The following is a 12714-nucleotide window of genomic DNA, read 5'->3' on the forward strand; positions in this document are numbered from 1 at the left end:
CTTCAGAATCGTTTCCGTGTAAACATGGCCTAACGGGTCTTTGAGGGTCAGAATTCTAGCAAGACAAGTGTTCAAATACTTATTTGCAGTTGTATCATACAAATAAATAGTAAAAAAAAAAAAAAAAAAAAAAAAAATCATATATTGTGATTTCTGGATTATTATTTTTTTTAATGCAACATTATGTCTCTCACAGTGGTGGACATGCACCTACGATGACAATTTCAGACCCCTCCATGATTTTTAAATGGGAGAACTTGCAAACTTATTTTCCTGACTGAATATGCAAGCCAGAGAACAGTAAGATCAAATATGAAAATCATTTTTATATTAAAAAGATGCTAAGATGCTAAAATAGTCAATGTTCTAAACATAAAAAACACACACAAAAATAATGACTTCAAAGAGTTCAGTTAAGTTTTATTAAAAGCCAAGCAAACATTATAATACTGAAACAGATTTGTACAAATCACATTTTGTACAAATCACAGTTGTTCAAAAATATTACAAATGATTCAGTAAAACGGTTTCTTTTCTTTTTTTTCTATTTTTTTTTTTTTTTTTTTTTTTGCAACAGCAGCAAAAACATTCTGATTTTGTATATTAAAAGCCCTTAGGAGTTTTTGTTTTTTTTATGGTGTGAGTGTGTGTGCTTTTCTGGTTCACAACAAGGACAATAATTACAGAATCAGAAACTTTTCGGTTTAGGACAGGAACAATAATTAATCAAACCATGAAGTTAAAAAGAAAACCACAAAGTGCAAAACAGCTTTAAATAGTCACAGATTTAAAAGAGGAAGAGAGGTCAAGGGAAGGGTCAGCCGAACACCTATACCTCACCTCAAGAAGACAATAAAAATGGCAAAGACCACTTAGACAGTTCACCTCACCACACAATTGGAAAGAGAGACAGCATCTGCCAAAGGGAATGCAAGTGCTCCACTATAACTGACAGACGTTGTTCAGAGAAGTAATACGGCCCTTTTGTTGAAACCAAACACAGAAACTAACAAGGGCTTGAAGTGGTCTCTGCCTATGACCTGAGGTCAGATTATTAATTTTACAAGCATTAAGATGTGGTTAACTGTTCCAGTTTAATACAAAATGTGAGAGCTTTCAGTAAAAAACAAAACAAAAATCAGAGACAATCATTGAATCATTACTGCTTTCTGGTATTATTATTAATATGTTACAAAAATGCACTCAAAACAAAATCATATTCCAAAGAGCATATTGCGTAACATGTCACATTTCCCCCTGCCCTACATTAATTTATATTACCCATAGCCAGGTAAAAACAAAAACAAAACTTCTGCTGACTGTAGAGGGCGCAAGTGTGCCTCTGACTTTGTTAATGTGCACGTGTTTACACTCACACTCTCATCCAAACCAGTATGATCACTGCTCACAACAAGCATGATTTCCACTCAGCTCAGCACAACCAAAGAGGGATGAAAATATTTCACAGCATTCGAAGAACAGAGGGTATTGCTACATGCTGGCCACAGGCATGCAGAAGGAGCAATACAGTGGTCTGCTGGCTGTCAGCTGAAGTGTGTGTGTGTGTGTGTACTACAATTACCTTATTAAAAACTAAAGGCAGTGACCTCTCTTCAGAAAGATTTTTTTTCCCCAATTAAAGGCACGGTAACACAAGAATAAACCACAATTATCAAGCGTTCTCATTTTTCTGTTTCTTTGCTGTACTGCTAATAAACAGAACTACCGTACAATGTGTTGTTAAATGAACATGATAAACATTTAGGCTAAATAATCTGTGAGAGTTATGGATGGACTTTTGCAATCAGGGCTAGTTTCTCTTTCATCAAGTCAAAAGTGCATGATAATTCCTTAGTAATGAGAGCTACAGTTATTTATAATTACATACAAGTTCGCGCTTATAGGCCTACCATTCGCATGCACATCTTACCTGTAAACGTGCACCGATAAATACTGTACAGTGTCACTCAGTCAAGTGAAAAGTGAAAGTAAACAGACAAAAAACATTGTCTGTATCAAATTTGTAGATAAAGTGCATATATTTAACAAGCGGTTATACTGTAAGCAGGGATCTTTCATTTTGTTAGAGCCTGAACCAATCTCTCACTTTAAAAGGCACGGTTCACCCAAAAAGCAACATTCTGTCATGTCGGTCCAAACTTTTTTTCTTCTGTGGAACACAAAATATATTTCGTTTTGTCAATACAATAAAGTTGAGTTGAGCTGTTCTGGATGTCACTGACTTTCATCACACAGACAAAACCGTAAATGACAGAATTTGCATTTGGGCTGAACAATCCTTTTACAGGCAAATTGACCTTTTCGAATACTATCTGTATGAAATCAAAAACAACTCTTAATTATTACAAAAACATACGTCAAAGTTAACGAAGGCATATTTGATTAAAGCACAAGGTACCAAGACTTAATCGACATAATCCTATAGCAAGTATGAGGGATCAAAATACGTAAGGAGCACCGTTTAATGGAAGAAACCGTTCTATGCTACAAAATTGTTTTAAAAAGCAATAGTTTAGAAACAGTCAATGCCATGCACATCAAAGGCAGAATAAATAAAAAAGGTGCAAAAGCAAAGTCAAAGAACAAAAAAAAAAGTGCTAACAAGCCTGAAATCACCAATGCTTTCAATCCCAATAAACAATGCCGATGTTTGTAGTGTTCTCGAAGCGCTCATCTGGGGTGATGTTTTTTAACAGACAGAAAAGCTGTGATCATAATTCATCGCAGAGCCAGTCTGCAAATACACAGTAAGGTCATACATTCATTGTTTTACTAACTATAAAGCTTTTAGGTATAGTGGAATCTCTAAACATTCATTTATTTGTCATTTACTTCCACTAATAAATACTGCACAAGTGGCGTTACTAGAAGGTTAAAGTCGGCGTGAAACAGAAGTTGAGATTGTCATTTTTTCCTTGTCGTGAAGTATATCCGAGTGAAATGATTCTGAATTAGAAAAAAAAAAAAAAATGTAGGGCAGGGCTTGATTTTGTCCTTCGGGAACTGATTGGATCATTGGAGATTGGGCGTTGCAAACAAAATGGAGGCAGATTTGAATGCGATTCTCTGAGAGGCGATGCACCGATAGCCGCACGCTTTCGCCATTCCACGTGAACAAAATAGAAGAGAGGTCGTTTCGATGGGGGAGGGCAGGGTAATGTATTTGATTAAAGATTATAAGGGTACATGAATTTTTAAAAGTGCACAGAGAAATCATTTATAATAAACACTACAATATTACATATGAAAAGAAGATTTGTCAAATTTGACTTTAACCAAGTAAACGCAAAGTTTCTCGGGGGAACGCAACCATATTGCGAGTGAACGCAACATTTCCCAGGGGAACGCAAAACATTTGCGAGAGAACGCAACAGCACTGCCAAATAATTTTTCCTCCCATCTCCTTTTTCTTTTCTTCACCATGTCCCTTTAGGGGCTCTAGTAACGCCACTAGAACAACCTTCTAATCAACCAATCAGATTTGAGGGACAGGTTTACAGTTTATGTAAGGTTTAGGTGGTTCAAAATGAGCGTTACTCACCTATCGTTCCCCTCTGATTTTAGGGATAAGTTATGGGTAGGGTTAGGACTACGTTTTTTGTGGACAGGAATGTTGTTCCAGGATTATAGATCCAGGAACATGTCTGTCTTGGCAAAATCAAAGGGATGAACCTATTATCATTCCCTTACAGGTGATTGTCAAAAAGATAGCATATAGATAGTAAGCGACGGCTCTCTTTTCCCTATTCTTTTGTAATTTATTTATTATTTGTGAGCAGATCGGCCTGTCTGAGCGCATTGGCTCTGCGCATCTATTTTTGTAGCTGTTGATGATTTCAGCTCGTCTGGTGTGAAAAGCACGGTGCAGCCTTGAGGAAGCAAAGCCAGAAATAGAAAAAGGGTGGCATAGAAACCTTAAAATGTCACTGATTTCTCATTCACTCCCAAAGTAGCTATTAATAACACTTTTGTTAAAAAGGCACGAAACAGGCAAAACAAACATGCTTCACCGGAAAATACTTGAATGTAGAAGGGAAAGTGTAACATGGTCATAGGCACTCATGTTTTCAGACGAAAGGGAGTCGGATGCTAATGATCTGAAAGCAGGAACCAAACTGTCAGTTTAACCACAAAACCTGTTTGCATGAAGAACAAGCTTGACATTTTGAAAGCTTTTTGATCAAAAAAGGAAGATACACTTTTGATTTACAGCTTAAGTCGGGATAATTATGTCGGGAAGTGTGTCAAAACAGGTAAAATTGTGTAAAGGGGCGGTCACACTACACTTCCAGTCATACTGATGTGAATGCTGGAGACACAAGTTTTGTGTTTCACTGCTTCCCAAAATTCAAATTTGGTGAACTCTGACCTTCCAAAATTTAAAAGAAAGTGGAGTAGATTGTATATCTTTACATTTTAGATTTATTATTATTTGTTGTACGTTGTATAGACGCACGCGTGTGACGTATCGAATTGTGGTTGCTCAAAGTCAAGTATGACCGTCCCTTAAAGAGCTAATGTGTTAGTGGTTGAAAGCTGTGACATTGAGCAGGCTAATCCTGACCGAGCACCAATTTTATCTGCATGTGTAAAGCGCAAAGTGAAGCGTCACATTTCAATGCATCAAACATTACAGGAAGTAGACAGATAGATTGGCAAACTGCAGAGGTAGAGGAGCAGAGGAATAACAGAAGGGAGCTGTGAAGGAATAAGAAACAGCGCAAGTTAAATAAAGGCTTTTTAGATTTTTTTTTTCTACATTCTTGAGTGCCTTGGCCTCATGTTTTTTGCAGCGCAACGTACTTTTTGGTTCGCCAATAGCCAAGAATGAATTAGTGCTACAAAAACGAGTGTATTTCACAAGGATGTGAAGATCTCACCCGGAATTGACAAACAAATGAGTAGCTAATACTTTCTAAAGCAGGGTAAACGCAGAAGGCATGGGCGCCCCCCAGTGGTGGAGGTGAAAGGCAAGCAAGTTGAAGAGCTTGCTAGTGGTCATTTCACAAAACTCAATGGAACAGAATGTCATCTAACAGCTGTGACTTTTAATACTCTCCTGGCAGTGGTAAAAATAGCCCTAATTTCTTAGTTTACTTGCTGTCAAGTTTTCATTTCAGCAGATTTTGGTAAGGCGTTTGTGTTTGAAAGACTAGCCTGTCGGTCTTTGGTGCTGTCCTAGAGCCTTTTTGTGAGCGACAGACCTGAACTACCCACACATTCTGTTCTATCACATAAACAAAGTTAGTGACAGGAAAAGTGATTTGAAAAATAGTTCTTCAGTAGGCAACGCAATTGGTATTCAGAGCCAATATGGGGCTATGGAAGATCCAAAATGGAGAATTTGTTACTGATAATGAAGGCGGGGACAATTACCACCCCTTTATTTTAACAACCACAACAACAATGTATATATCCCTGCCGCCATTTTAGTTGCTAGTTGTATTCAAAGCTAAGCTATGTTTCAGCTTGTAGGTATTGGACATGACGGTTTTCCCAGAAATAGGTCTCACGGAGAAAAGCTCAACACAGCACCACCATGCAGCATCCGTGTGCCCGGGCGCCAGCGCTCAGACGGTGTGCGCATGTGTGTGTGTGTGCGGGCGGTCTGGTATAACAATAACAGTCTTAAGAGGCGAAAGCAGGTCATTGCAATGATGCCGTTCCCTATATGATGCTCCGACAAGATCTGTTGCATTCGCACGGCAGAACACGTAACATTTAGTGTGAGAAAGATTTAAGACTTTCTTCAAGCCTTCTCCCGTTTAATGACGTTTAATGCCGGCATCCCGCTAAGGCCTGGCACAGGGAGGGAAGACAAAAGCTCAGAGGCAAAGAGGCCCCCGGCTTCCAGCAGTCGGGACGGACGCACTGAAGCAAAAACAGGGCTCCTCAGGCTTGGCTACATGCCTCTGGACTGAAATGAGGGTGAGGGGTATTGGGGGTTTGAATGGATGGATGGAGGCAGACCCTCAGGAAATGTGGGGTGCTGAAGAGGATGGATGTCTCCAGAAGCACCAGCCCCGTTTGGTGTGCTGCTTGCGTAGAATCTCTTCCTCGCGCTCTCGCTCTTTTTGAGAACGGAGGTAGCGGTCTTCCTCCTTCAGGAACCAAACAGGGGGCCAGCGATGCTTCTCAAAGTGTTTCTGATTTTCTGGAACAACCAATGAGAAGATGAAAATCACTTTCTAGTCCAGTATTTGTTTGTTTTTTTTCAGTAAAAATATCTAAAAGATCCTTGCAACAACCTTAAAACAACATAGCTAGATGCTGTGTGTTGTATTCGGAGACATAATTTAGCTAGGTTTATGGTTAAAGAAATAACTTTTTCCAAACTGTGTTTTTTTTTTTTTGTATAGATTTATGGTTTAAAAAGTTATCCCAGTGACAAATAGTTTTTTATTCATATAGAGTATGTCTTATGTAATAAATAAATCTGATTTTTTGTTTTGATAGATTTAGTTTATAGTTTTTTTTGCATTGCCATTATAATACTGTCATTTTTGATCGACTTAATGTGTCCTTGCTGATTTTTTATTTTTTATTCATTTATACATAATAATAAATAAAAAAAATGTTGACCCTTACCAGGAGACATGGTCTTCATGTCTTTAGGGAACTTGCGACAAACACTATTGTAGTTGGTGCAGATGTGATGCAGACACCAGGCAGAGAGCTGTTTGGCATTGTGGAACTAAAGCAGACAGAAAACAGAATTGTCAATTTGGCACAGTGGGATTTCTCTCAATGAGGCTCATTTGAAAAGCAAAGTGTGTTCATGCTTTGAACTAGAATAAAGTAGGCTGCTATGAATGAATGGTAATTCTGTAATGTGCTCCAATGGTTATATTGCCACTTAATTACTCAGTGTTCTTTAGATTCTATTAAAGGCTTTGTTTTTTCATCTTTATTAATGTTACCTGAGCCATCTCCAGATAGGCCAGCACATGTCCATCAATGTCCACCCCTTTAACGGACAACAGCAACAGATCCTCAATGGCATGTTGCTCTGTAGACCATGGCAAAACAGCACACAACAAGTGTTAATATGTCAGCCGTGAGGCTTAATGGTTAATAGTTTGACGAGGGGTGGGGGGTACTCCATAACAACAAAAACGTCAACAGTGAAAAATTTTTCACCTTCACCTTTAACAAATAATACATTCTATCCCTATAGTGAAAAATAAATATCCAAAATATATTTAAAAATTAAGTATAGTACAAAATACATTTACATATTTATGTACTGAATATACCCTGCAATTGTACTTTTAGTATACTAAATTGATATTCCTAAAGGTGGTTTTTAAAATATGCTGTTTGGATGATAGTCGGTCTGACACAACAACAAACATGTCAGCCAATCAGCATTAGGGGGCATATGACGGTGGAGGAGAGAGAACGATCACGAGGGAGATTTGAACTGAAGAAAGACTGCAGAAATAGAGATGAGACACAAAACAAAAGAGAAAAAGCTTAGAGGAAATCACTGGAAAATAAAGGGGTATGTCAGGGCAAGAGCTTTAGGAACAGTGTTAATATTAGAAAGGCTGTCCAGCGCTGGAGAGAGCTAAGTGGGAAGGCCTGAAAACAGATGCTGACAGTGCTTGGGTCCACACGTGAGCAACACTGGGTTTGAGTGTCATTGTGTGTCTGGACCTGCTGTGCTGTTGGCATCTAACAACCAACTCTTGTAATTACTATTGTGTACCGCACATATTTTGTGCTTCCTGGTCATTCGATCTGCACTTTAGTTTTCGTGAAGCATTATTCCGATGTGCTTCCGATATCCTCTCTTAGATTGCTTGCGTAATGGAGGACAGTAGATGAGTGCTAGTTAAAGCCATTGTTAGTGCACTCGACTCGGGGTTTGAGACCGACTCTGAGCAGGGCTGGTATGACTGGATTGTGAGTTTTGGAAATGGAGCAATGAAGAAGGGGTGTGTTTGTTTGGGTTGATTTCAAATATCAACATTGACCAACAGCATATTTCAAAAACTACTGATCCAACCTTTAAAGTCTGCTAAATTGGAACAACTAATTTTGTACGTAATCCACTTAAGAATATCCTTAGATGGACCTCAGCACTATTTCTGGATAACTAAAGTATATTTGATTATGAAAAAGTGGAACTATTGCAATATGTACACTTTAAATATCTTGCATTTAAAGAATTACATTATATTACATAGATCATACTATCCTTACTAATAGTGATATTAAAACATTTCGGCTTAATATTAATAAATGTGCATTGTGCAATAAAAAAGTACTCCAAATTATAATATTTATTTCAGCCAGTCTCAAGCGATATGTCAGTAAATATGTTAATGGATTTGTAGTATATCTAATATGAAAAATATATATTTTAAATACATTTTGGCATAGGTTTTTTTCACTAGTATTGTTTAGCTGTAGATAATCCTTATTTATTCATTCACTTTTTCAAGTTTGAATGCTTAAATCATTTTTAATATTAACCAGCATTTTAGTTCATGCTCAAAGAGTTGTGTGAAAAAAATCAAGATCTTCCTCCCCAGGCCCAACATGACATCATGACTTTTGCGTAAACATACACTCCACTTTCAAATCAAGTGGCGTGTTATCTATACGCATTTTGATACGCGTGTAAGTCTACGCCGTTAAATGTCCGAGTGATTCCGCATGCATGTACACGCCGTTAAATGTCCGAGCGAAATGAAGCAAAATGTAGATCTACATCTGGGGAGTGATATTTTTTTTACTAGGATGGGGTTTAACCCCAGCGACGGGTCGGGGTTGGGGTAGGTCATATATTTATATATACAGTAATGTAACGTTTAGTCAACGGCGTTCATAAACACGCTGAAAAGCGATTATGCATGTTGATAGCACGCCAAAAATGGAAATACGAATTGGCGTGTTATATATACGCCATTTCATGAGATCAGTCTGCCAGGCCCATTAACACAGCATTATACAGTGTTTTTTCAAGGTACACCGTCTGCCTTCAGGTAAACATAGAGCCATTACCTGTTAGAGCTACAAGGCGGGGAAGACAGAGGCGGTTAGCTAGTATTATGAGGTCCATTGGCTCCAGTTCAGGGCATGGTGTCAATACACCACAGTAGAGAAACTCCAGAACGGCTCTCATGCAGGCACAACTGGTGTTGGGGATTGACACCTGAAAATAGAAACAAAGAAAGAAAAAGACATGTGGGTTTGCAAAAAACACCCTAAATATTCCAAGTTCACAGTTATTAACAAAAGCCCACGTTGAGAAAAGTTTGTGGAAACAGATTTCATAACCCACGCTGAGGGATGTTTATTCATAGCTCATCTCTAGGACATGGAAACTTGGGAAGCAGATCGATCCAGGGATGAAACAATCTGCTCCACACCTCTCCCCTATTGAGACCTGCATGGTCCTGGCAGCTGACCATTAGAGGAGGCCTTCTTGTTGACATGGCAGGACCCGGCGTGGCCAAAAAAGCAGTTAGAAAGGGATGTATTTGTCCAGGAAGGCTAGTGGAGGAAAGGGCCTTGGGAAAGGGATAGAAGGGTGAGGGCAGCGGCCTCCACAAGGGGTCTTTCATCCTTCAGGAGATTAAAGCACTGTGTGAAACCGTTGACAGTCTCAGCTTAAAGCTGTGGAAAAATAACTCTGTGGGCTTGTCGCTACGGGAAACCTGGCCTCTGCATAAACAAGAGCCAACAAACCAGCCTACAGGAGAGACTGTCGTCACGTAAACTGTGAACACAGGATAATTCGCAACATTCAGTAAGTTTTATCTCCTGTATACTGATATGACACATTTTGTCATCATATTTAAAATAGCCACCCGGTGCCCCAATTTAACTTAAAAAAAAAGACTATTGTTCTGCTTTTAGTGAATGGATGTATATCATGGTACAAGCCCACACTACATTTTAAAAGTTTGGGGTTAGTGAGATTTGTCGAACTTTTATTCAACAAAGACACATTAAATTGATCAAATTTTTCATTATAACAAAAAGGGAAACAAATCTTTTAACTTTCGATATATAAATGAATCCTAAGAATAAAAAAATAAAAAAAAAAATCAAGATTTTCACAAAAATATTAAGCAGCACAGCTTGTTTTCAACAACTGCTTTAATAATGATAAATGTTTCTTGAGCAGCAAGTCAGCATATTAGTATGATTTCTGAAGGATCATGTGACACTGAAGACTGGAGTAATGATGCTGAATAATCAGCTTTGTCCTCACAATAATAAATAACATTTTAAAACATAATAAAACAGAAAACAGTTATTCAATTATAGTTATATTGAATTATATTATTATAACATTTCACAGTATTACTGTTTTTACTGTATTGTTGATCAAATTCAAGAGACTTCTTTCAAAAACTTCTTCAAAATCTTACTAACCCAAACTTTTGAAGAGCACTGCAATTCAAAAATGAATCTCGATGGTGGGACCACTTTGCTCATCCTTCATACAAAGTTGCAATTTTGGCACCATTGTACTATTATGGTAGATTTAGGGGCATAAATAACACAACATAACAATTTCCCACATCCAACACCATTCCTATCCAAAATCACATACACCAAAAAGGGTAAAGAGCAAACAAAGTCATGCTTATTCTTTCAGCTCCAAGAAACAGGAAAGGAATTAAGGAAGAGCTTTCAGCAGGGACACAAAGAGGAAAGTGCCGGGCCTATAAATCAATCCATGGCAACCTTCTCCTAATGCTGTTGTCATGCTCAGACTAAGCAGTTGTTCCTCTGTGAATTAGGACAGGATGGAGAGGATTTAATTGCCTCTGCAGTTACCCTGTTTGAGGATTGAACACTTATATGGCGCAGATGTTTGTAGCAACCTGGAAACCACTGGCACTTGTGTAGGGTTTGTCCTCTAAAAATAGTCCTCAACATGTACATAACATGTACATCCAATTAAGAAATGACAAAATGTCTCCACTTACTCTAAACTGCACTGTGTTGTGAATTAAACAAAAACAAGTGCAAGATTCAAAATGCATCAAACCACAACAACTGTCAAAACAAAATCTGAACTGCTTCCACCACAAGAGTAGGAGTTGGTGGGAATGGCGGCTGTAAATCGACACAGATTCTAGGTCAGAGAGGGTACGTTGGGGGGGTGGGGGTAGGGGGGGGGGGGGGGTAACAAGATGACACTCAGCGGTACTTCAGAAGCCTAGGGGTGCCCTTCACCTGTCTGTCTCAAAGCCAATTAACAGAATGTCAGTGTGAATATGACCTCTCATTATGGCTAAAGGGTAGACTTAAAAGACGCAGACGCCTGTTAAAGAGCATATTGCAGGTTAAAAAAAAAATAGATAATCTAAATTAATAAATAACGTATCAAAATAATGTATCATAATACCAAATGAAAAGTTAATGCAGGATTTAAAATGTTTTAAAACGACATAAGGGTAGAGGTAGACCGATTAATTGGTCTAGTTTGTTGTTCCTTGGAAGAAAAAGAATTGAAAAGAAAAAAAAAAAGACACTACATAAAAACTACCTTGAGAAGAAAAAGAGGTCAAGACCCAGGGCAATGTGCATTATGGAGGAAGTGGTCACCTACAAAAAACAACCAGAATCCTCATCAACTCACAACAGCGGTGCCCGAAACCACAGCCTCCGCCTACATCGTCTAAATTTTCATTTCCTCTTTGTCTCATGGGTAAAATGTGACAGTTTCTCACATTTGAGCTTCGCTTGGGCTTGTGCTAATCACACTCAGAAGTATGATATTGCTGAAAGGAATTCTGACACCTGAGCGTCTCCCATATATATTCAAACACAGCCTGCCTTAAAAAGCAACATGTTCAAAACAGAACGGCTCCTGACCTCACATTGAGTTTCATGTGATGCATAAGACATAAAAGACCTATAAATAACACTGCAGTGCAGACGTTGTATGGATTTTTAAAGTTGTCTTCAGTAATACGTATGTGCTGCCAAACCTCAAAAACCTTGAGACATATTTCTGAGCATGGACTACAATAGTGTCACCGTCATGTTCAGTTTGTTTTGGTTTTCACTCACCACTCATCAGTCACCATGGACACTAACACTCATCTTCACAGCTGTTCTTCTTTAAGTTAATCTTCTCTGTAGTTGTTCCAGCTGTAGTGTTCAGTTCTTTGTTTGTGTTATGTTTGAACGCTGTTTAGCATGTTGGCTATTATTTTTGTAATAATATCCATCTAATAAACCTTGTGGTATTACCTCCATCATTGACTACGTTTACAAAGTGTCAATATTCGGGTTATGGTCAGGTTAAGGTCACTATTCGAGTTTCTGAAACATTCGGAATAACCTGTTACCAGAGTTACTCCTGCATACATGGAATTTGTAATCAATTGGCAATACCCCGATGTAAACGGTGATGCACGGTTAGCGTTTGGACGTACGGACAACTTTAAGACGCAATATGGGTCATTTCCGATTCTTCTTCCTGTATCCAAAGAAAACAACAGCAGCATCATGCGGATAATGAATAGTCCGGGGCAGATGGCGATCGCCTTTGTTTGTGCTTTGGTGCACTGTGTCAACTCGCCATGTTTACCTCTACTTCGTGTTTACTTCCGGTATACTGCATGCAGGCTTTTGTATGCAGGCCTTCTTCATTCATGAAGTTCCTCTACTCAAAACACCACGATTCCTTGCGAATAGAACATGCGCAGAACACCAATA

At 38.5% G+C, this 12714-nt stretch overlaps 1 protein-coding gene across 1 annotated transcript in view; it reads right to left on the reverse strand.

Moving 5' to 3' along the window:
• Positions 1-403: 403 nt before the first annotated feature.
• rhobtb4 (Rho related BTB domain containing 4) overlaps positions 404-12714 on the reverse strand; it is a 38210-nt gene continuing 25899 nt past the window's right edge. The window contains exons 8-11 of the mRNA XM_039649927.2: positions 9034-9184; positions 6942-7030; positions 6610-6715; positions 404-6175 (exon numbers count right to left, since the gene is read on the reverse strand). Coding sequence (XP_039505861.2) covers positions 5994-6175; positions 6610-6715; positions 6942-7030; positions 9034-9184 — 528 coding nt within the window. The 3' untranslated portion in view covers positions 404-5993. The remainder of the gene's footprint in view (positions 6176-6609; positions 6716-6941; positions 7031-9033; positions 9185-12714) is intronic.

The sequence above is a fragment of the Pimephales promelas genome, chromosome 4 (assembly GCF_988280905.1).
Source record: "Pimephales promelas chromosome 4, fPimPro1.hap1.1, whole genome shotgun sequence".
NCBI classification, from domain to species: Eukaryota; Metazoa; Chordata; class Actinopteri; order Cypriniformes; family Leuciscidae; genus Pimephales; species Pimephales promelas.